At 44.5% G+C, this 23,850-nt stretch overlaps 2 protein-coding genes across 2 annotated transcripts in view; one reads left to right on the forward strand and one right to left on the reverse strand.

The window, feature by feature from the left end:
- Positions 1 to 23,850, reverse strand: part of LOC307177717 (C-C motif chemokine 4) — a 101,235-nt gene that overhangs the window by 30,672 nt on the left and 46,713 nt on the right. The gene's annotated exons all lie outside the window — the stretch shown is intronic.
- Positions 7,506 to 14,026, forward strand: LOC307177286 (C-C motif chemokine 3-like). The gene is made up of 4 exons (XM_079904335.1): positions 7,506 to 7,550; positions 12,285 to 12,472; positions 13,121 to 13,235; positions 13,631 to 14,026. The coding sequence occupies exons 2-4, from the start codon at positions 12,406 to 12,408 to the stop codon at positions 13,719 to 13,721; spliced, it is 273 nt and encodes a 90-aa protein (XP_079760461.1). The 5' UTR covers positions 7,506 to 7,550; positions 12,285 to 12,405; the 3' UTR covers positions 13,722 to 14,026.

Consider the following 23,850-nt stretch of genomic DNA (forward strand, 5'->3'; position numbering starts at 1 on the left):
TTACTCCAAAAACTTGCCCCTTCTTAGCTCTCTTTGTCCTCATCTCATCCTCCCACAGCCCACCCCCAGCTATATGTGGTATCCCAGATATTTGAATCCCCTGCTCAAGATCTAGATCCACCATTGAAGGGATGAGCCTTTCAGACTTCAGTGCGGCTCAGAAAACTTTGGAATGTTGGTTAATGTCATGCTGTCCATTGTATCAAGAGATCAAGGTAACAAACATATCCTGTCTAGCTCCAAGGGGTACATTTTGACTCAGGATTCTCTCTCTCTCTCTCTCTCTCTCTCTCTCTCCACACACACGCACACGCACACCTACCTGCACACACGGCTCCTCCCATGCAACATTTTATAATCCTTTCCCATTCTGAGATATTCTCCCTTCTGCCCAACAACATAGCAAACCACCCATGACAAGTGTGTGGGCATTATTAGGAGTGATCACAGGAGGAACCTCTGCTCTTGTTGAAGCCATGGAGTCTCCTCCTTGCTTCTGTGGACTCTCAACATCTGACGACTTACACTATTGGCCTATGAGCATTGAAATGTTTCCCAACAGATCTAGGGTTTAGTCCACATCTTGACAGCACGAATATTGCATGAATACCTCATATGTAGGATGAGTACTAAACTGACAGTCATCTTTTAGTAATAAGGGGGTTAGGAAAAGAAAAAGCAAAATACTCTCATAGACTACAAGTTCACATTGGTCAGGAATTCCCTGGTGGTCCAGTGGTTAGGACTTGGTGCTTTCACTGCTGAGGGCACGGGTTCAATCCCTGGTGGAGGAACTAAGATCCCGCAATCTGCATGCGCGGCCAAAAATAAAAGTTCACATTGGTCAGACCTCTTTCCTTGGTTACCCTTTTGTTTGAGAGTAAGTGGCAGAGACAGTGCTCCCTAAATAGTCCATATGTTTCCCTACTTTGCAGCTGGGTTGGTCTCTTGTGACTAATTCTGCTCAATGGTCTGTAAGCAGAAGTGACGTGTGTCACTTCTGGGCCAGAACAGTTAAAAGCAGTACGCCTTTTCTGTCTCCTTCTCTCTCATTCCAGAAGCTATAGCTACGGGATGGAAGCAGCCTAGATTCCTGAGTCACCAGGCAAGCTGCTCTGGGATCAGTACAACTCAAAGTACAGTTCATGGGCCAGCGGCAGCAGCATCACCTGAAAGCCCAATAGAAAAGCAGAGCTGAGCCATACCCCAGACATATAGAATTAGAGCCTCTTGGGCTTAGACAGGCCCTCCAGGTGATTCTGGAGCACACTAAATTTTGAGAACCAATGATCCAACCTACATCAGATCTTGTGCAAGTGAGAAACTTTTATTTCGTTAATGTACTGGGGGGTTGTTCATTACAGAACTATAGCCTGTCCTATCCTGACTCTTACAGAAAACAAACATAAAATGCTGAACTTTTCTCCCACTGCTGGTTCCACCTTAACAACATTTTGGGGCAGATCCCATAACTTTCTGGCCACATTCAGTAATTAAAATTCTTTCAGTTTAAAACTTCAATCTCAAATTTGATCTCATCTCCACTTCTCCCCACCTCCACACCTCCCATTGGTGCAACTTGGGCTCAGCGGAGTTGGAGTGAGATGAGGCTTTAGTTTGGTCCTGGATCCCTTCCCCTCCTCTCTTTTAAAGGCCTAATTCTTCTGGTATGGCGGCGAGGTAGGTGGTCTATGTGGGGTGATACTGGAGTAAAGAGAAAACTTAACAGATGTAGTCCCTTTTCCCTTCTGCCTGTTATCTCTGCTTCTCTTTTTAATACCAATAAGCCACTGATGCTCTTTTGGGCAGCACATGCATTTCTTTGCACAGAAGGGGTTTCTGTGGGTCCTCTCTTTGCATAGTTCCCTGATGTTGACATCCCACTCCTGCCCGCACCCGTCATCTCTCCCTCAGTCCACACCACTGGCAGCACACCTGGGCCTTCGCTAGCCTGAGCATGTTAAGAAAAGTCTCCCTCTTGGAGCACACCTGGCCCTGCGTTGGGTGTAAGAGTTTACAGGTGATGTGCAGACTGGACTTCAGCATCCTTTGCCCACACAGCCAGGGACCTTTGTGGACATCAACCCTGAGCTCCTGCCGTTAGAGACCTTTCAAGACTTAGACCTCCTATTGGTAGGATGACCGTTCTGAGAGTCAAAGAGGATACTATTAGTAATTATGCTGGCACAACCAGCATAAACGGGGTCTTCCCCAGAAAAGGTGGGATATATGATTCCCCAATCTGTGCTGTGTCGTTGAGAAGAAGGCTCAAGCTCCAGAACCTTCCACAGGGTCGCTTGACCAAGAGGAAACTCACTCCTTTCTCTGCTCTGCCCCTTAGCTCATTTTCTTCTCTCCTACTCAGTCTGGCTCAGGAAGTCAACAAGCACATTCTATATCTATAGGAAGAAGAAAGAGAGCGGACCGCCTAGCGGGTTCCACCTGTGTGAAGAGAGGTCATTCTCCTCTTGAAACGCAGTGAAGGGATCTTGAGGGGTGGGGGGAACTCATAACATCTGGAAGTGCCTGCAAGCAAAATGACTCACTTTACAGTTGAGGTCCTAGGATGAAGCTCTCAAATGAAAGGGAGATCAGAAATTCAGAAAGAGGGCTTCCCTGGTGGTGCAGTGGTTAAGAATCCGCCTGCCGATGCAGGGGACATGGGTTCCAGCCCTGGTCCGGGAAGATCTCACGTGCCACGGAGCAACTAAGCCCCTGCGCCATAACTACTGAGCCTGCGCTCTAGAGCCCGTGAGCCACAACTACTGAGCCCGTGTGCCACAACTACTGAAGCCTGCACACCTAGAGCCTGTGCTCCACGACAAGAGAAGCCACCGCAATCAGAAGCCCACGCACCGCAAAGAAGAGTAGCCCCCGCTCACCGCAACTAGAGAAAACCCGCGTGCAGCAATAAAGCCCCATCACAGCCAGTAAATAAATAAATAAATAAAATCTATTTTAAAAAAAGAAATTCAGAAAGAAATATGGTTTATGGTGATACTTTAAGGACCACTGGATCAAGCTTTGCCTGAAGGTAGTTAAGTGAACTAACAAGTTTCCTTTATCGGGTTAGTCAGATTGAGCCAGCTTTTCTGATACAGTAACTCAAAACATCCCTAAGTGACACAGACTGCAGTGTTGCAGGCAGCAGACCCCAAAAGTGGAATTGGCTGAGGGCAGGAGCTGAATGCAAAATCAGTAAGGATACCTCTGGTCAGCACAACAGCGGGTCACCCCCATGGCCTCACGTATTCTCACCAAGGTCATCTGCCTACCAAGGTTGCATCCAAAAGCAAAATTCAGGATGTTGAAGACTGATTACTTCTTGCATACATGAGCAAAGCCCACTAAGAAAGAGATTAGCTCACTTTGAAACTGGCTTCTCCAATAGCAGAGAAGGAAAAAAGTATAGTTTGCTTAAGAGAAACCCTTTCTGCTTGCTGCCTGCAAATCAAGCCGATTGAGAATCAGTCATCTGGAAAAGCAGAATTCTTTCCTCCAAGCTAATGTTAGTATAAGAAGAAATGGGAAGATGAGAGAATAGAGAGGACAAAAAAGTGGGGTCCATATACAGCCTGAGTCATCCCGTTCTCAGACCCCTCCTTTAAATATTTATCTTGTGGACAAAATGAACCATCATGTTCTCTGCGAAGACGCAGGCAACTGGGATGCAGTTGGAGGCAACAACTGCGGCAACATACTTGGAGCTAATTAAGGAAACCTCCATGCCTGTGGCATCGTTTCATCAGCAGAGGGCCATGGGGAGATAGCAGCCAGTGACATGGGGGAGAGGGGTGTGACGGTAAAGGGGACGCCCAGAGCTCCCAGTACTGTGCTATGAGAGAGGAGTTCCAAAACCCCGTTCTAAAAGTAACAGTAACTGACGGATTTTCTGCTAATTAACCATCCAGTGGAATTGACCAAAAACATATCAGAACTTTGAAAAATGGGAAAGGAGTTGTATTGCCTCTGAAACCCCAAGACCAGCCAAAAACAGACAAGGACTACACCCCAACATTGGTTCTCAAACTACCTGTGCATTAACATTTTAAAATTACTGCTGCCCCGTTCCCACCTAAATCTCATTAAACCCATAACTCTGGAGGTGCTCTCCAGGCAATGGAGTTTTTTAAAAAGCTCCTGCAAGTAATTCTATGTGAATTCAAGGTTGAAAAGCACTGCTCTTCCCTCAAGCCAATCCTATAGCACCCATCTCCAGCAGGAACTAGGCAGCCATTATGACAGGTATGCACCCCAAGTAGGGTTACCAGATGAAATACAGGATTCCCAGTTAAAATTGAATTTCAGATACACGACAAATACTTTTTGTATAAGTATGTCCCATCTATTGCATGGGACATCCTTATAGTGAAGAATTCTTCATCCTGTATTTATATTTAACTCTGGCCACTCTGGCCCCCAAGCCTCAGCTCAGGTGTGGCTATGGAGAACATTCCCGGAGAAAGCAAAGTGCAGAACAACAGAGAAGGTGACCAAGCCTCTCAGTCAACTGGCGGGTAGGGTATCCTTGACAGACTGCAGGCAGGAGTGGCTAGACTGTCACTAATGTGAGCACTCAGCACAGCACTAATGTAAACACTTAGCACAGCACTAATGCATGCATTTAGCGAAGAACCCAACACTTGGTAAGCCCTCAACAAGTGTTAGCCATCATTCTGAGGAAATCATTTATGAAAAGGAACTTGTGTGCACACATTCGCATCACCACGGTATTCATTTAACTAGGAAATTTTCCTAGACCATATCCATTGTGATTTGCTTACAAAGTAATATGTCAGTTTCAACTTTCCAGGAAAGTATCTCCAGGGAGATGTCTGGTGTTCCTCTACTAGTGCTTTTATCCCTTTCTCATTGCTTTCTGCCCGTTTTCATATTTCCCTACTTCTTCCCCCAGTACTCCTCTCAACCTGTGATTCAGGTTAGTTGGGAAAACAAAATCAAGAGAGTCAGCACAAGGAAAATGCTGGGTTACCTTTTATATAAGAGCCTTCGATATTTTGAATCATGGTGCCGGGCAAAAGCACTCAATCAGCATGTGTTGTTTGTTGTGTGTGGTGCCATTTCTGCCAAGAGAGCGCTAATCACACTGATTGGTCCACGTATTGAGAGTGAGGAGAACTGAAGAGGAAGGAGGAGGGATGGATGGTGAAGAGGATGACATGCGGTGTCAGAGCAAATATTCATTACATCACCCACTTCGACAGTGGAAATAAATGACAAAAGTTAAATAAGATACATCAAAGTTAAGGAGGGCCCCAGAGTGTGGCTGGGGGCGGGGATGTGACCCACAGAAGAGGTGCCTTTTGGAGTCCCAGGGTTACTGTCCTGCTCCCCCATCTACCATAAATGTAACACCTTCCCTGCAGCTCCCAGGCCACTCAGGCACTCAGCTCCAGGTCAGTGATGTATTCCTGGACTCAGTCCCCATTGGGGTTGGCACAGACCTCCTGGCCTCTTTTGGTTTGGAAGCTGTGGAGAGGAGTGGAAGGATTACACACTGAGGAATCCCACAGGGGAATCCTGGGCCCACTGTGACCCCTCCCTCCTTCTCTGCCCCAGACCTCTCAGAGCCTATCCGCATGCTTTATATCATGTCCTTATTCTTGGGGTTTACAGACCATCCCTGTGTCTCATATGGGGGTCCCTTGGGAAGGCCAACTTCCTGCTGTCACTCTTCCCTCTGCCCGGTGGGCAGACCCTCCAGGACTCTCTGCAGGCCCCAGAGCAGGTCAGAAAACACGGCAGTGGCCTCTCCTGGTGTCCTGAGCTCTGAGGAGGTGCCTCAGGCCAGACCCCCAGTCTGCTTCCCCAGGGTGGGCAAGGAAACTGGCCCTTACATGACACTGGGCTTTGAGCACTGGCGGCTGGTCTCATAATAGTCATCCATGAATTTACACGGGATCTGCCAGGAGATGTAGGAGAAGCAGCAGGCGGTCGGGGTGTTGGCACCAACCGTGAGAAACAGGACAGATTGATCCTAAGTCCTTGTTCAGAGGAAAAGGTGAACCAGCTGCAGCTGGAGGGTCAGGCGGACCTGAAGGAGACAGTGCTGCCGGAGGGGAGGAGGATGGGCGGGGGGGATCCAGGAGGAAGTTGGCATTTCCTCTTTCCTTCGACATTTTTATTTCTGTGTCTCTCTTTCGGGGTTGTCTGTCTTGGTTTGGAGTCTCTGTGCCTCTCTATGGAGGATTTAGTTTTCTGAACAAATTAGTTCTTTTTCTCTCTCTCACTGGGGAGTCTCAACTGGATTCTTAAGGAGAGTGAAGGCCACACCACTGGGAGCCAGCTCGACACAGGTTCCACCTCTTGTCAGAATCCCATCTGGGTCTCATTTTCCCAGGAATCCCTCCCACTCTCTCCCAGAGCCGGAGATTAGAATTGCTAAAACCCCTTGAGAAGGGGAATTCTGCTCAGGAAACAGTGTCTGAAATCTCTCTGAAGTCGTCTACTTACAGGGCTCGGGCACAAGATTTTGGCACTGTGGCCCAAGCCGTGGCCAGAGAGTGGGGAGAGGGGGCGGCAGGGGACAGGGCAAAAGAAAGGGAGGACAGACTCACGGGGGGCTGCGGAGAGGAGCGGGACAGCCAGGGTGGCCCCGGGGACCCCCATGATGCTTGACAGCCGAGTGAGAGCCCAAGTGGTGGCCAAGAAGAGTTGGGACTTGGCGACTCGAAGCTGCAGCCTCCTTCTGGGGTCTAAGCCATGTCCCCTCGTTATAGGCAGCCTTGGGGCATTCAAAGATGGAAACTTGGGTAGACCAAGGAGGAAATTTTTTATCACTGTGTTGGGATCAGGCAGCGAATTGCACAAGCCAGGAAAGCTTTGGGTTGCCACAAAGGCTCAGGCTGTTTGCAAGAATGCTTGTGTTGCTTACTTGATGGGGAAATGGTTTCCACAGTGAGAGGAGGTGAGAGGTTGGTGTGGCCCTGTGACCAGGGTAGGTGGTGCCTTCTCATGAGAGCAGATCTGTAGACCAAGCATCTCTCCCACAGGGCTGAACCTTCTGGTACTCACCCCAGCTGACGGCACAGCTGTGATGTAGATGATAATGCCACGGAGTCTTAAGAAGCACACCCCAAGGGGAAACCATAGCCTGGATGGAGACAGCAGAACTGGAGAAGCCTCAGCTACAGAAGGGGCCAGATTGAGGCTGGCCTTTCAGACTCTGGCTCATTCCTCAAACATTCTACCTGACTGCTGAGGCATCCATATCAAAGAAATCTATCTCGAATAAGCACATTGCCCAATACACAACTAGATAAAGGGCCAGGCTGCCCTACCCATGAAGTTCCCCTTTTAGAAAGTTCTGGGTGACCTAGATAACTGACCCCTTGAGTGACCCCACTTTTCCCTTCCCTGTTTAATTTCCTCTTTTATGTTTTAAATTCACCAATAAAGAGTGAACACATGAAACCCTGGGCACCCCACCCTCGCCCCAATAAAGGCAGAACCCCAGGTCTGAGCTTGCTTTTTCTCTACTGGCAACCTCGCCGTGTGGCCCCAGCAGTGCCGTGTACCTTCCAGGACCGGTGAGTAACAATTCTTGTCTTTTCAAAGTCCCCTGATGTTTGTTGCTGAGGTGTGTCTTGCAGTCATAATAAGAACCACAGTGGCTGGTCCAGCCTCAACATTGGCTCTGGTCAGGGAAATGTCTGTGGGGCTCCCACAAGGAGTACAGCCCAGGTGAGATCCTGCAGGGCGTTCTGAACTGTAGCATCACCATCAACAGGCTGAGACGGACACAGAACAGCTGGTCCCTGGCTTAACTGGGCTTACTGGGAGCTAATATGAGGAGCCTTAACATGTTGTTACCCTTTGAACAGCAGAGCTCTCTGTCAGGGATCTATCCTATGGAAATAAACACAGAGATGACATCGTAGGCATCATGGTGTTTGTCACAGCTTATTTATAACAATTAAAAGATGAGCTACAGTTAAATACGTGATGGTGTATTCACCTCTTGCAATAATAATTCGCCCTTAGAAACTGTGAAAGTAAAGAAATTTTAAAAGGAAGTCCTCGTTACTTAAAAATCCTAGAACGTTTCCTGTTTCCTTATTGTAAAGTCAAGCTGGCATTTCCAGGGTTTGCCTAGCAGCTCAATAATGTCATCAAGGACTCCCTTCTTAAACATATCCCCTGCCCACATCATTTCATTGGCTTTTCTTCTTTGGGCTTGTTACCTCATGGTGATGAAATGGTGGCTGCTGCTCAGGTATCACATCTTCACAAAAAGTCTCAACCACAGGCATAGGAGGGAGTCTCACAGGAGTAGAGAAAAAGCAATGTTGCTAGTGTTTTTAATTCAAATTGGGTTTTTTTTGCATAATTTGTAATGTTAACTGTAGATGACCCTCAAAAGTGGTAAAAGCTAATTTTAACTATATATAAAATACAGAAAAGAAAAAAAAACTTGTTTCATTTCTGAAAGCTGGGTAAGCATGACAAGTGCAAGTAAGGATGTAGGAGGCTTTTGTCCACATTCTTCCTGTCTTATTGTGGCATAAATGTATTCCGAGGCATAATCTGAGTAAAATTACATTGCTTAAAGGTAGGAAAAATTCTATTACCCAAACCTAACCACTATTAATTTGGTTTATTTCTTTCAAGTGCATTTCCCCCTAGGCTTATGATAGTTCCATTTACTTACTTGCTTTTTTTTACCTCTTTTTACTATGTGTCTGCGAGGGGAAGGGACATTACTGTAGTCATGATGTGGATGCAATTTTGTATTTTTCTTATTTATACCTAACATTACAAGACTTCCAAATCATTCCAGTATTTTTTTTTTTTTTTTTTTTTTTTTTTTTGCGGTACGCGGGCCTCTCACTGTTGTGGCCTCTCCCGTTGCAGAGCACAGGCTGCGGACGCGCAGGCTCAGCGGCCATGGCTCACGGGCCCAGCCGCTCCGTGGCATGTGGGATCTTCCCAGACCGGGGCACGAACCCGTGTCCCCTGCATCGGCAGGCAGACTCTCAACCACTGCGCCACCAGGGAAGCCCCATTCCAGTATTTTTAAGAGCTGCCTGATTTACTCAACCATCAGCCTAGTGCATTTATATTATCATGTACTATTGTAGCACATTTGGACTGGTTCCAATGTTTAATTGCTATAAATAAACTGCACCAAACATCTATATGCATAAAACTTTCTCCACAAATGAAGTTTTTTTCCACAGGATATTTTCCTAGCTGTAGACTTTCTGAGTCAAAAAATAAGAACAACTGAGGCTCCTGATCTATAGAGGCACCTTTATCTAATGCATGTCCATTTCTATACGCTATTGTTAAACCCAGTGACGACACATTGTAGGGACTTGTGAATGTTTGATGATTGAAACAGTCATTAAAAAGTGGATCTCATCTATCTTGTCATGCCTGTAGCCCAGGCTTCTCCAATTCCATTCTGTCCATCTGGGACTGGATCAAACATGGCTCAGGCTACTTTAGACTCTGTGGCATCATTAGGTATGTCATGGTCAAAACACCTGTGAAGAACATTAGACATGTCTGCTCTGAGGAAGGAAAAAGGGAACGGTATGGGCCATAAAGAACTGTTCTTGGTAGAAAGAACCAGCTAAGCTTGGTCCCCCAGAGACAACAACTCCTGTCTTCCCCCGTTTTTGGTGAATCACTTCCTTAGAAGCACTCTGAGCAACACGATGTCATGGCCCTTTCCACCCAGGGTGTGGTTTTCATTGCGATTTGTGTGCTCACGGTGCTGGGGCATTACCCATAAATGTCACCTTGTATGATCAGAAGAGCTGTAGCAAAGCATCAGATCTGCTCTGTGGGTGAAACCATTAATCTCTAGATCTTTCCATGTACTTATAGCTCTAACCCTAACATCATGTCACCTCCTATCACTGTCCAAAACATTTCCAGCCAATCAGCCCCAACAAGTGAGCAACTGAGCTCTATCTCCGATGCCCTGAACCTCCGTGTGACCCCACAGACCCCGACATGTGCAACTCATAACACGACACCATCCGACAACTTCCGATCTGGTCATCCCCAGCCTCCAGCTTCTCATGCTTCAGAGTTGCCTATAAAGGGACAAGGATACAGGATGGACTCCAGAAGGATGGAGGCAGCAGCAAGTACCCAGTCCTATCTTGGCTTTGCCCTCTGCCTGCCCATCACTGATGAGTTCCCCATGGCTGCCCTTGTTCACCATCTCCTCACCACGGCCCTCAGCTCACAGGTCTTGTCTGTATCGCAAGACTCTCTGCACCCTCATCCTTTCTCCCTTTTAGAATTGTTTCCCAATGCTCTGGATGGATGTCTAAACCATATTACTTAAGCCCTATGGTTGAGATTCCTTACGTGAAAGCAAAGAATTCACAAAAGTTTTCAAAATATTCTGAACTATTTCCCAAGAAGTTTTAGTTCTCCTAGCCTCTGTATCTAAAAGGCAGAAGAGGACTAGGACCCATTTTTAGTGGGGAAAACTGAGGTCTAATGCAGGCATTAACAAGATGCAAATGCCAGGTCCAGCTGGTTCCTAGGATGAGCCAAATGATATATTCCCTCAGCTCTCCCAAGGAGCTCCACACTTTGGGTGATGTACAGAAGGTGGTATCTTGCTGGGAAATGCCTCTGTGCACCAGATGAAGTTCCCCCGAATGAGACGGAACAAGGGCTCACTGTTCCTATAGCTATATTCCCTGAAGAGGGAGCCAGAGACTGAGAACAAGACAGGCAGAGATTCAAAACAAAAATTCAAGGTAGGGACTTCCCTGGTGGCGCAGCGCTTAAGAATCCACCTGCCAATGCAGGGGACAGGGGTTCGATCCCTGGTCCGGGAAGATCCCACATGCCGCGGAGCAACTAAGCCTGTGTGCCACAACTACTGAGCCTGTGCTCTGGAGCCTGCGAGCCACAACTACCGAAGCCCGTGCGCCTACAGCCCGCGCTCTGCAACAAGAGAAGCCACCGCAGTGAGAAGCCCCTGCATACTGCAACGAAGAGCAGCCCCCTCTCACCGCAACTAGAGAAAGCCCGGGCGCAGCAACAAAGACCCAACACAGCCAAAAATAAATAAATTAATTAATTTTTTAAAATTCAAGGAAAAGAAGAAATGCTTAGTTTCCTCGCTTCGTTTGTGCCCTACTCTGCAGCCCTGAGCTCTGACATCTCCACCAACTTCTAGGCGGCCTCCGCCCAGGGTAGAAAAAATTGAGTTGGCTTTTCTCGGGCTCTTGGTTGCCACTTCTTCATGGTTAGGGCAGACACCTCAGTGCCTGCTGCTTCTCTTATTTCTCTCCAGATCTGTCACAAATTTGTTCATGGTCATGGTGACACACACAGCCAGTTTTCCTACCCTGGTATAATATCGGTATCACTCCTCCTTCCTAGAGACAGGCAGGGCTTGTGGAGGAGAGCCAACCCATGGGCCATGGGGTGAGGGGCAGACAGGCATATTTCTTTCTGGTTTTTTCTTCCTCTTCTCAGGATTTTTTTTGTATCTTGCTTGTTAATATTTAATATTAAAAATTAAGTCTTTTCACGTCATTCTATTTGTTTAAGAGGCTGGCACTAGGCTCTTAAACATTAACCATTATGTCTATCAGTGGGTTTACTTTATCATTCCAGCTCTGTAGAATATGTAGTTTGGTGTCAATTATTTGATCAAAGATAAGCTGCACCAAATAACAGTGTCCTTAAAATTTTCCATGTTCTGTGAGTTCATTTCCATAGGATAGGTTCTGAAAAAACAGAATTTCTGGCTCAAATAATATGGACGTTTTTAAGGCTGGACCCTTAGCCAGCGTTAAATCCAGACTTCATTGTAGGTATGTGGTGAGTATTTGACAAATAGACCAGTACTGGAAAGCTAATCCTTATTTCCACCGTTCTTGTACCTCCAGCCTTTCCAATTCTGTTCTTTCCATCTAGGGTGCGCTTAAGTTTGGCTTATCCTTCTTGAGACTCAGTGGCATTTTTACACTTAGGACAATTGTGGGAGTCCATCAGAGCATCCTGCTCCATGGAAGAAGGCTGTGATCACTCACTACAGAGAGATATCTGTCACGTGGAAAGGAAACAGCTAAGCCTGATCCCTGGGCGATGCCAACTCCTGGTGCCCCATCTGGAGAAACCACTTCCTCATAAGCACACAAGCAAATTGGCAATTGAACCATTGCTAGGTGCACCCAAAACCTCTCTAGTAACCACAGGCAACGCTGGGTTATACAACTCAAACGACACCACTACACTTAAAATTCCTTGTTTAGGCACCTCCGATTTTTATGTTCCTGCAGCCCAGGACCACCTATTAAAAGGAGCGAAGACAGCTCACATTCCAGAAGGAGGCCAGCAGTAGGGAGTTCCCAAGCCCCATCTCAGCTCTGTCCACACTCTTCTGCCTGCCTGTCCCGCATCATGAAGGTCATCGTGGCTACCATCTTTGTCCTTCTCTGCACCATGGCCCTCTGCTGCTATGCAAAAAGTAAGTCTGTTACCTGCCCTCCTTTAGTCGTTGCTTCCCACACTCTGGTCTGAAGTCTAGCCCAAGTGCTGTGGCCTAAGAACCCCCATGTGAAATTAAAGAACCTCAAACGGGGTTTCAAAAATGACATGGTTGTTTTCTTCAAGAAGGTTCGAAAGCTTCTATTGATTTGGGCTTCAGGATGGAGTTAGAGAGGTTTTATCCTACTTTTTAGATGAGAATATTGAAGTCTAATACATTTGCTTATTAGCATGAGGTAGAATCCAGGTCTATTTAGATCCTGGCGGTAAGTTTCAGAATCCCAATTCAGCGATTCCCAAGAGTTGTGAAAATCATTCGTACTTTAACTCAGCCATCTTATCCTTCAATTGATCAGAAAAAAATTCCACAAAGAGAGTTAGGAGGAGGGAGTAGCCTCTGCAGGGCTTAGTTCCCTGTAGAAAAAGATAGAGACCAAAATGGAGTGACAAGACCAAAAACAAGACGAGGGAAATTAATGAGAAACAAACAAACGAAAGAATCAAATGCTTTCCGGTTTCCTTTACCCCCAAACCTCAGCTCTGAGCTACGCTGTCTCTCTCCACTTCTTCCTGATCCTCTGGGGCTTGCCTGTACTCCTGAGTAACTGTTGTTCTTGCTTCCCCACAGGTAGGGTTTACACCGCACCCACCTGCTGCTTCACCTACACCTCCCGGAAAATCCCCCGCAGAAAAGTGGTTAACTTTTTTAAGACCAGCAGCCAGTGCTCCAGACCTGGTATCATGTAAGTGTCAGTCCTCCTGCTCAGCCCTGGGGAGACACAGGATGTGGAGGCGGGGGGAGTATCCACAGGAGTCAGAGCAGGGAGCAGATCTCAAGCGTACCGGCTTGTAGATAAGGAGCCATCCTGGGAAGGCGCCCAGCCCTCTGGGGGCTTTCTGTGTATGCAGGACACACAGAGAGAGGCCACTGGGCTGTTTCCTGACATGGGATGGGGCCTGCCGAGAGCCAGGGAGGATGTGGCCAGAAGTAGAGGGAAGAGAGGAGAGAAAGAGACAGCAGAAAGGAGATGACCTGAGGTTATCTCCATTAATCCCATAGGGATGAAGATGAAAGGGCCACAGGTGGTCAAGAACATCCTTACTCATTCTCTATATAATACTTCTGCCCTCTCCACAGCTTCGTCACCAGAAAGGGCTTATATATCTGTGCCAATCCCACCGATGACTGGGTCCAGGAATACTTCAGGGACCTGGAGAAGAGCCCCTGAGTGGTCCAGAAGGAGCCTGTTAGAGGTGTGGGTAGATTGGGCAGCAGGGGCCTGAACCAGGGGACTGCAACCCCAGAAGTTCCCTCTCCTATGAGTCCCTCTCCCCTCCACTAACCACATTCTGAAAACTTTCTTTAATTTAGTTAAGCTAGTTAAATAGTGTATATCATTTTATTCATTTGATGCTTTCTCTGAGAAATCATATGACACCCTCTCATTCCCAAGCCCCTTCCCAGTCAATCACACAGTGGTTGACTCATGTTTGGGATGATGGTGAATGACGGTACTCCTGTATCTGGGTAGACATTGGATCAAACCCATCAACAGATGCTTACTGAGTTTTTATGAGCCTTTTACTCTGTTCAAAATGTCAGAATAATAAAGATTCTTTTTGTTTCCTAAATATATCTTGGACTACTGGTTATTCTTTTTATCCCCTGACAAATCAGTTTCATTGGTTGGAAAGAATAAGAAAGAATGATTAGAGGCATCTGAGTAGAAAGGGAAGGCAAGAGAATGAGGATATGTTATCCCAACAATACCAGGCTTTATACCAGGGAAACATTTCCCATAGACTAAAAAAGAAGAAAAGGGCTTCCCTGGTGGCGCAGTGGTTGGGAGTCCACCTGCCGATGCGGGGGACGCGGGTTCGTGCCCCGGTCCAGGAGGATCCCACATGCCGCCGAGCGGGTGGGCCCATGAGCTGTGGCCCCTGGGCCTGCGCGTCCGGGGCCTGTGCTCCGCGGTGGGAGAGGCCACAGCGGTGAGAGGCCAGCGTACCACAAAAAAAAAAAAAAGAAAAGAAAAGAAAAGAAAAGTATTAAAAACAAATGCAAATTTATATGCACCAGGGAAATCCATCACTTACATTGCACCAAAGCAAAGTATTCGATCATGCATATTTATGTATTTTCATAAATTCAGCTTTCTTAAGAATAAAGACTAACAGTTTTTGAGGACTTACTACAAACCGCAGACTGTACTAAGGGATTTACATGCATTGTCTCTTCTTCAAAATCACTGTGTTGTGTATACTGATTATCTTCCTTTGACATATGAGAAAACAGAGTTTCAGTGAGCTTTCCCAAGGTCACACAGCTAGTAACTTTGTGGTCAAACCTGCAGAGGAGAGCAAGTCCCACACTCTTAATTAAACACTAGGAAGTTGTCTCTCAGTGTTCCACCTGAAGCAGAGTTACCAGGAATGCACAATTCTCTAATAAGAGACAGCCTACCTCAGCAAATGAGAAGTAAGGAATTATTGATTTAAGACCCCATAGAGGATAGAAATCCAGAGATGTGAGCCTGGCACTGAGACCTCTTCTAGACTGAGGATGTTTGCAATTCAGAAGAGGTGGCTAAGAAGGTGAGCTGAACATTTCTCAGCCTTGCCAGGCTGCAGGAAAACAAAGTCCAGGTTTGCCCAAGTGAAGGGACTGTAAGAAACCTTCCTCTGTTTGGGCTGATGGCTTAGGAGTAAAAGTAAATTAGAAGAGAACCATCCCTTGAACAGACAGGAGGCCAGCTCCAGTCACCTGGGTGGTTTAGAAAATCTCAAACTCTAAAATGTTTTTAAACATGATCCCAGATGTTAATGCTAATGCCTTACAAAGAAGCTTGAGCTTTTTGGCAAGGAACTGGAAACTATAATGAGTATCATTGCAGATTTGTAAAAGTCGGAAATAAATTCTGGAACCGAAAAATGCAAAAACTGAAATAAAAACTCAGAGCAGATTAAACCCAACTGAAGAAATATCGGTAAATTTAAAACATACCAAAGTGAAGCAAGGAGAAACAGAAGAATAAAAAATTACAAAAAAAGAAGATAAGAGAACATAGAGGATAGAGTAGGGCATCTGTCATCTGGTTAATTGGAATCTCAAAATGAGAGGAGAGAGAGAATAAGACAGCAAATGGATCTGAAGGGATAATGGCTAAAAGTTTTACAAAACTGATGAAAGATATAATTCTGAAGATTCAAGGAGGGAAGGAGGGAAGGCATCATCCCCATTGCTATCAGTGGGCCAAGTTTTGTGACAGCCACTCCTACCATCAGTCCTAGCCTACAGAGGAGAAATACAACTGATGCTGGTGCCTGTCTCACCAGTGAATCCTTATGGCTTTGATGAATAGTGTGTTCTCTGGGACTTCCCATGGAACATAATCTGATGGGTCTTTCAGCCTCACATGGTATATCTACTCCAGCATGCCCACTTCCATAGTCATTTTCATCCCTTCCTTCTCCATCTGTCATGGCAATTCAAGTATTTTAACTTCACTCAGCATGAACTATTGTTTTCTCCAGGCTTCTGGAGCTTTCCTGGCTGCAAATTTGCACCAACCTCTGGGATCCTTGCCAGGAAGTTATAGCCTATATCCAGAAAGAGAACCCCCTGGTCAATAAGCTCCCTCAATCCATTCTTGTGTTCCAGCTTCCTTGATCAAGCATCCTCAAAATCCAAACCCAAGGTAATCTCCCAGCTCAGGCTGGTACATGCTTGCTAAATTTTGCTGTTCCTTTGGAGTATAGTCCCTTTTCTCCCTTATCAGAAATATAATTTACTGACATGAGAAGTCTATGTAACAAAAATATATGGAAAATATGAATGGTGTTATTTCTATTAAGGAATTAACATCAGTAATTTAAATCCTTTGCAAAAAAAAAAAAATCTTCTTACCTATTTGGCTTCAAAAGCAAGTTCTACCAAATAATAATGGAAGAGATAATGGCGAAAGAGTAACTTTTTAACAAATGGTGCCAGAGAAACTGGACATCCATAGAACAAAATCAAACAAACAAAACCAAAAAACCTTGACCTTAACTTCCCATCTTACACAAAAATTTACTCAAAATGGATCATGGACTAAAATGTAACACATAAAACTACAAAACTTTTAGGAAAAAACATAAGAAAAAATCTTCAGGACCTAAGACAAGGCAAAAAGTTTTCAGCTTTGATACCAAAAGCACAACCCATAAAATGAAAAATTGATAAATTGGACCTCATCAATTTTAAACTTTTGCTCTTCAAAAGACCCAGTCAAGAAGATGAAAAGACAAGCTATAGAATGGGAGGAAATGTCTACAAACAACATATTTGACAAAGGACTTGTATTTGGAATATATAAAGAATTCTCAAATCTCAACAGTAAACAAACAATCCAATTAGAAAATGGACAAAGGTCATGAACAGACATTTCACTGAAGAGGATATGCAGATGGCAAATAAGCAATGGTTTTGTGATTTTTTTTTTAATCCTTATTTTTTAAAGATAAAGGTTGAAATAGTGCAGTAGGCAGAATAATGACCCCCCTCCCAAAGAGGTCCACGTCCTAATCTCTAGAACCTGTGCTCTAGAGAACCTGTAACCTATGTTACATTACACAGCAAGGAGGAATCAAGATTGCTATCAACTGACTTTGAGATGGGGAGATTACCCTGCATTATCTGTGTGGGCCCAATGTAATCACAAGGATCCTTATAAGGGTGGCAGGAGTGTCAGAGTCGGAGTGATGCAATGTGAGAAAGACTTGACCAGAAATTGCTGGCTACAGATAAGGAATGTGGGCAATTTCTAGAAGCCAAAAAAGACAAGGAAATGGACCCTCTCTTGGAGCCTCCAAAAAGGAAGGCAGCCCTGCAGACACCTTGATTTTAACCCAGTGAGACCCATTTCAGACTTTTGAAATAAATTTGTGTTGTTTTAAGCCACTGAGTTTGGGGTCATTTGTTACAGCAGTAACAAGGATCTAATACAACTGAATCACTGTGCTGTACACCTGAATCTTAGACGATATTATAAATCAACTACATTGATTTAATCAACTTCAATTAAAATTTTTTACAATATATAAACATAAAAAATAAGAAGCTAATACAAATACTTACAGATAAAATGATACTATGGTGCTTTTAAAACATGGCCAAGATTTCTTTGACACTCCTCTCATGGAGAGGTAGGAGTCTAGTTCCCCTCTCCTTGAATCTGGACAGGCTTGTGACAACTTTGACCAATAGATTATGTTGGAAGAGGTACAATGGGATTTCTGTGGCTAGGTCATAAAAAGCTATTCGGGTTCCACCTTATTCACCAGGAACAGTCATCTTTGACCCCTAAGACTGCCATCTGGAAGGGCCACATATACACAGCTCCAGTTGACAGTCCCAGGTGAGCCTGTCCTGCAACTGTCCTAGCCCAGGCACCAGACATGACCAAGGAAGCTATGTTAGAAGTGGATCTTCCAGCCCAGATGGTGAGGGTTATCTTTAAACTGGACTGCTTGTGGCATCGTCATATATATCACACCTATGCAGTCAAGTCAGTTGTGAAAGAACATCAGCACCTTCTGCTCTGTGGGGGAGCAACAGTCAGCACACAGTTCACAGATACATCTGTCCTTGAAAGGAGGCCTGTCTCAATACAAGCTCCCGGCCACCCACTAACTAAGGATTCTTCAGAAAGACCTCAGAAAACAAATAATTTCATCAGAAGTGTCCCCAACCAATGGAGAAATTGAGCTATTCGTGCAGATGCTCTGAACCCCTCTGTTAACCAAAGGGTGTTGACAGCCCTGAGTTGTGCAACTCACAGCTTGACACCAACGCTATTACTAAATATTCCCCTCCAGTCACCCCCGGTTTCCGTCTTCCAAGAAAAAAGGCCAGGGCTTGAACCCAAGGCGGTCTCTCTTTCAAAAGTGCCCAGGTTATCATATTCTACCAAGTGGTTCAGGGAGAAAGAACAAGGCAGGTTAATTCCACTTTATAAATAAGATAATTGAGGCCATATTCACTGAATAATTGGCAAGAGGCATACTCCAGGTCTAGTTATTTCCCATTGGTGCAGGTAAGTTTAGATTCATGTCAGCTATTCCCAAAAGCCCTGTTGTTGTGGAGACATAAGAGATATCTCAGGTTTGATCTCTGTTGTTTTGTGACATCATGGGCTAGATGAAATTCCCTCCTCCAAAAGATGGTAGGCATTTTAGTGAGCTAAGTCCCCTAAAGAGTAAGAATAAAAGCCAAAATGGAGAGATAGAGAGTGAGGGGAAATTTATTAGGAAAAACCACACGCCCCAGTTCATTTAAGTTCCCCAATTTTAAGAAATGTTATGTCTTTCTAGTTCTTTCTGACCTTTTGTGGGTGGAAGGCAAGGAGAAGTTGAGGTTGTTTGGCTTTCGAATGATTCAGTGTCTTGCTGTGCCTTCTCCTCAGCCTCCTGCTGATTTTGTAGCAGCCGCCAGGGCTCTAAGCCAATGTCCCGTAAGGGCCACTCGTCCTGCTTATTCTTGGGATGAGAAACTGGGAAGCCCCATAGAGGGGAGCTGCCTGCGTGAGTATAGAGAAGTAGATTGGGCACCATGGTAGAAATACTGTCTCTGAGTCCATCACAGATACAGAAGAGACTCTGAGGTGTTTTCTGAGCCAGTCCAGACCCAGCACGGAACCAGGAAGAGTTGGCCAGGTGCAAAAAGAAGAGAGCAGCAGGAGGGTGGAGGGGCAATATAGGAGTAGGGGTTTAAGAGGTACAAACTATTATGTATAAAATAAGATACAAGGAGAGGAGAAACATATGGACACCGAGGGGGGAAAGCGGGGTTGGGGGGGTGGTAAAAAATAATAATAATAAAAGATCTTGTACCACTGTCTCAAAAAAAAAAAAGCTACAAGGGTATATTGTACAATGCAGGGAATATAGCCAATATTTTATAATAACTATAAATGAAGTATAACCTCAAAATTGTGAATCACTGTACTGTATACCTGTAACTTGTATAATACTGTACATCAACTATGCTTCAATAAAAAATAACTAAATGCCAACGCAAGAGGGAAGAGATATGGGAACATATGTATGTGTATAACTGATTCACTTTGTTATAAAGCAGAAACTAACACACCATTGTAAAGTAATTATACCCCAATAAAGATGTTAAAAAAATAAATAAATAAATAAATAAATGCCAAGAAGAAGAGAGAGCAGGAGGGAAGCTATTTGAGGAGATCCCCATGAGACTGTCAAGGAAATTGGGGTTCCTGAGGTATGAGAGCTGATTGCTGAGAAAGTGACAGATCCTGAGATGTCAAGTCAGAAAGAACGAAGGGGTCATCATGGCCAAGAAATCTCCCTGCTGGTTGTGTCCTTAATCATTCTGCTCTTCTTCATAGCTTCCATACTAAAAGAGATCAGCTGGTCTGTGCCAACCCCAGTGATGTCTGGGTCCAGGATTACATCAAGAGCCTGGAGTTGAATCTGAGGGGTCCGGAAAGAAAGAGCCAAATCCATCAGTAGATTAGGAAGCAGAAACCTGAGCCAGAAGAATGGGACCCAGCAACTCTCTTTTATGGGTCTAAACCCCACCTCCTACTAACCAAACTCTGGAGCCTTCCATGTTTAAATTTTAATTTATTTAAATTATTTCATCTTTATTAATGTAATTCAAAATTGGAAACATGTTTTCTACTGAATGTTTTCTCCAAGAAATCACATAGTACATACTTGTCCAAGGTGATGTTGGGTGCTTGTGCTAAATCTTCTCTCTAGATATTGGGCCAAATCCATCAACAAACAAGACTTTATAAATATTCATTTTTCAACAAATATTTGGACTTTGCACTATGTTATAACCCTTTGAATAATGAAGATACTTTTATTTATTTAAAGGTAAGCCTTGGGAGGACTTCCCTGGTGGCGCAGCGGTTAAGAGTCGCCTGCCAATGCAGGGGACACGGTTGGGGCCCTGGTCCAGGAGGATCCCACATTCCGCGGGGCAACTAAGCCCCTGCGCCACGGCTGCTGAGCCCGCGCTCTAGAGCCTGTGAGCCACAACTGCTGAGCTCATATGCCACAACTGCTGAAGCCCGGGCGCCTCCACCACCCGAGAGGCCGTCTCAATGAGAGGCCCGTGCACCGCAACGAGGAGTGGCCCCGGCTTGCCACAGCTAGAGAAAACCCGCGCTCAGCAGGAAGGACACAACACAGCCAAGAATGAATGAATAAATAGATGGATTTATAAAATAAAGAAATAAATAAAATAAAATGAAATGAAAGTAAGCCTTGGACTTCTGGCCATTATGTTGTTTCCTTGATCATCAATAATTCTGATTGAGAAGAATGAAAGGGGAAGTTTAGGAAAACTGGAAGAGTGAGAAAAGACAAAAAAAGAGAAGACATGCCACCTTAATGACATTATGCCTTACAATGGAGACAGCATCCTAGAAAGCTAAAGCCAAAATATTATGTTATAAATTAAACTGTAATTTCTATTTCCTAAAATAAAATCAGCACTTTACATGAACAAAAAAGCAAGACATTCCTTCATGTGCACCTTTGCTTTTTGAAAAAAAATAAATCAATCTTTCTTGAGAATAATGACATATTTATTCAGAGTCTAATATGAATTAAGAATTTTCATAGACACACAGACATAGAAAACAAACTTATGGTTACCAACGGGGGGAAGGGGGTGAATAAATTAGGAGTTTGGGATTAACAGATACACACTCCTATATATAAAATAGATAACCAACAAAGACCTATTGTATAGCACAGGGAACTATACTCAGTATTTCTTAATAAGCTATAAGGGAAATAATCTGAAAAAGAATATATATATATATATATATATAACTATATATATATATATATATATAACTGAATCACTGTGCTGTACACCTGAAACTAAGACAGCACTGTAAATCAACTATACTTCAACTAAAACATAAATAAAGGAAATGTGGTATATAAAAATAATAATTCTCATGTATTGGCTCATTTCATCCTCAGAATGTTACTATGATGCAAATGCTGTTGCTTCTCCAGTTGACAGATGAGGAGACAGAAGTTCAGAGGGTTTAGATTAACTTCCTTATGGCTATGTAGTTAGCAGTGCTGGATAAACCTGGGTCCATCCATGTCACATGGTCTTAACCATCAGATCTCTGTCTCTCAAGGTGTTGTTCCACCTGGCACAGATTTAACCTGACATTCCCTGTTCCCTGATGTTGCTACTCTGCTTCCAGCTAACCAAGAGATCATCTACTTGGGTGGGCAAAGGCAAGACGGTTCAAGTCCCTCCACCTCTTACGGCATCTTCACTTTGCTCATGCTTATCAAGCAAAAGTCAGAGTGTAGGCAAAGTCTCTCTGCTTGCCATCTCTCTCCCCTCCCCTTACCCCTACTCAGGTACACTCAGGGCACATCAGCAAATATACTGTTTATGTTGGCTCCACCTAGGTATTGAGAAGACTCCCTCCTTCTTTGATGGCACGTCCAATCTCTGCAAGTATTTCCCTTGGAGTTCTCTCATTTGCTTTTTTTTTTTTAATTTATTTATATTATTTATTTTATTTTTGACTGCATTGGGTCTTTGTTGCTGCACGGGGGCTTTCTGTAGTTGTGGTGAGCGGGGGCTACTCTTAGTTGTGGTGGGTGGGCTTCTCATTGCGGTGTCTTCTCTTGTTGCAGAGCACGGGCTCTAGGTGCATGGGCTTCAGTAGTTGTGGCTCGTGGGCTCTAGAGCGCAGGCTCAGTAGTTGTGGTGCACGAGCTTAGTTGCTCCATGGCATGTGGGATCTTCCCGGACCAGGGCTCAAACCCGTGTTCCCTGCATTGGCAGGCAGATTCTTAACCACTGCACCACCAGGGAAGCCCCTCTCATTTGCTTTTATGGGAGTAGTGAAGCAATAACATTCCCTACCCTGGGCAATGATTCTCTCCTCCCCCTTCTCTTCAATCTCCTGCTTCAGTAGACTGGAGGGATGTAATGAAGTATAGGGCTAGTCCTGCCAACTCCAGGGATATCGTCTGTGGAGGGGGTATACGGAAAGGTCTTTTTTGCATGAGACAAGAGCGTTTTGAAGTAGGATAAATCCCAACCAACATCTTATTAAATTACACAGAAAATTTCAGGAAGATGGAGGGGAGTGACACTGCCTAGGGCTGGAAAATAAAGGAGAATAAGTACTCATAAGACTACACCAGAGGGACTTCCCTGGTGGCCACAACCACAACTAGAGAAAGCCCATGAGCAGCAACAAAGACCCAGCACAGCCATAAATTAATTAATTAATTTTAAAAAAAGATTACACCAGAACTCTGCAACTTAGATAAGAAATCACAAGTATGGCCCCAACTTCAGAAAAGATATACACAACTTGTATAATGGTTAATATTCTTCACATATCAAGAAAAAATAAGAAAAATAACAAATATATTACATACTTAAGTGTATTGAATACATAATTTTGCTTCTAAAAGACATTAAAGTTTTCCCTTTTCCCATTATATTTCCTTCCTGCTATTAGAACTGAAACTAAATGTTCATCCAGAGGAGGTCTTGGTGGCACTGAATAAAGCAAGTCGCCAGGGAGGTTGGGGTGCAAATGAAGAATGAGCTCCATGCCAAGTTCTCCTATCTGCAGACACGGTCAAGATTCCATCCACATCAGGACCCTTACATTTGCTCCCTCAGACTTCCCACTACTTTTATCTCTTATGTCCAAAGACTTGTACACAAATGTTTGTGAGAGTTTTATTCAAAACATCCCCAAACTTCATTCAAAATAGAACTCAAATATTCAAGTGGTGGATGGATAAGCAAATTGTGGTACAGTTATTCTGCTATAACATGAAACGTACATCCCTAAAAATCACTGCACTATAAGAAATCATGCAATAAAAACTACAGGGTTACAGGAAAATAGGGTTGAGGCCACAACACTCCAACAGTTCATCGGTGACACACTGGAAAAATAGGAATCTAATAAAAATGATAGCACAGTTTTACACATGTTAAATAGTTAACATAAATACTACAACAACTATGCCACTTAACTTTGAAAAAGACCTGAAGTTTGCTTGTAGCAGTGAGAGTCAGAGGGTTACAGCTTGTGAGTTATTGTAAAGTGGTAGAAAGAGGGTTGTCTGAAGCCAGAAAGTTGTAACTCCAGTTGTGGATGAGTATGGCTCATAACGCATGCAGTGAACAGAGGTAGCTAGTAGGTATTTGAGGGGGGTGTGTGCGCGCGTGTGTGTGTTGTGTATTCCTGTGAGGCTTGTTCACCTGATGTTTTTCACGGATAAAATCACATGTAAGCAAATGGAATAATTTGTGTTATGCTCAAC

The sequence above is a fragment of the Stenella coeruleoalba genome, assembly GCF_951394435.1.
Source record: "Stenella coeruleoalba genome assembly, chromosome: 19".
Classification (NCBI taxonomy): domain Eukaryota; kingdom Metazoa; phylum Chordata; class Mammalia; order Artiodactyla; family Delphinidae; genus Stenella; species Stenella coeruleoalba.

What these genes read in the sequence shown, in the direction of transcription:
- LOC307177286 (XM_079904335.1), top strand. Translation starts at nt 12,406, where the DNA reads ATGAAGGTCATCGTGGCTACCATCTTTGTCCTTCTCTGCACCATGGCC. An exon ending in CCTCTGCTGCTATGCAAAAA is followed by an intron (nt 12,473 to 13,120) that starts GTAAGTCTGTTA and finishes GCTTCCCCACAG; the next exon opens with GTAGGGTTTACACCGCACCC. An exon ending in TGCTCCAGACCTGGTATCAT is followed by an intron (nt 13,236 to 13,630) that starts GTAAGTGTCAGT and finishes CCCTCTCCACAG; the next exon opens with CTTCGTCACCAGAAAGGGCT.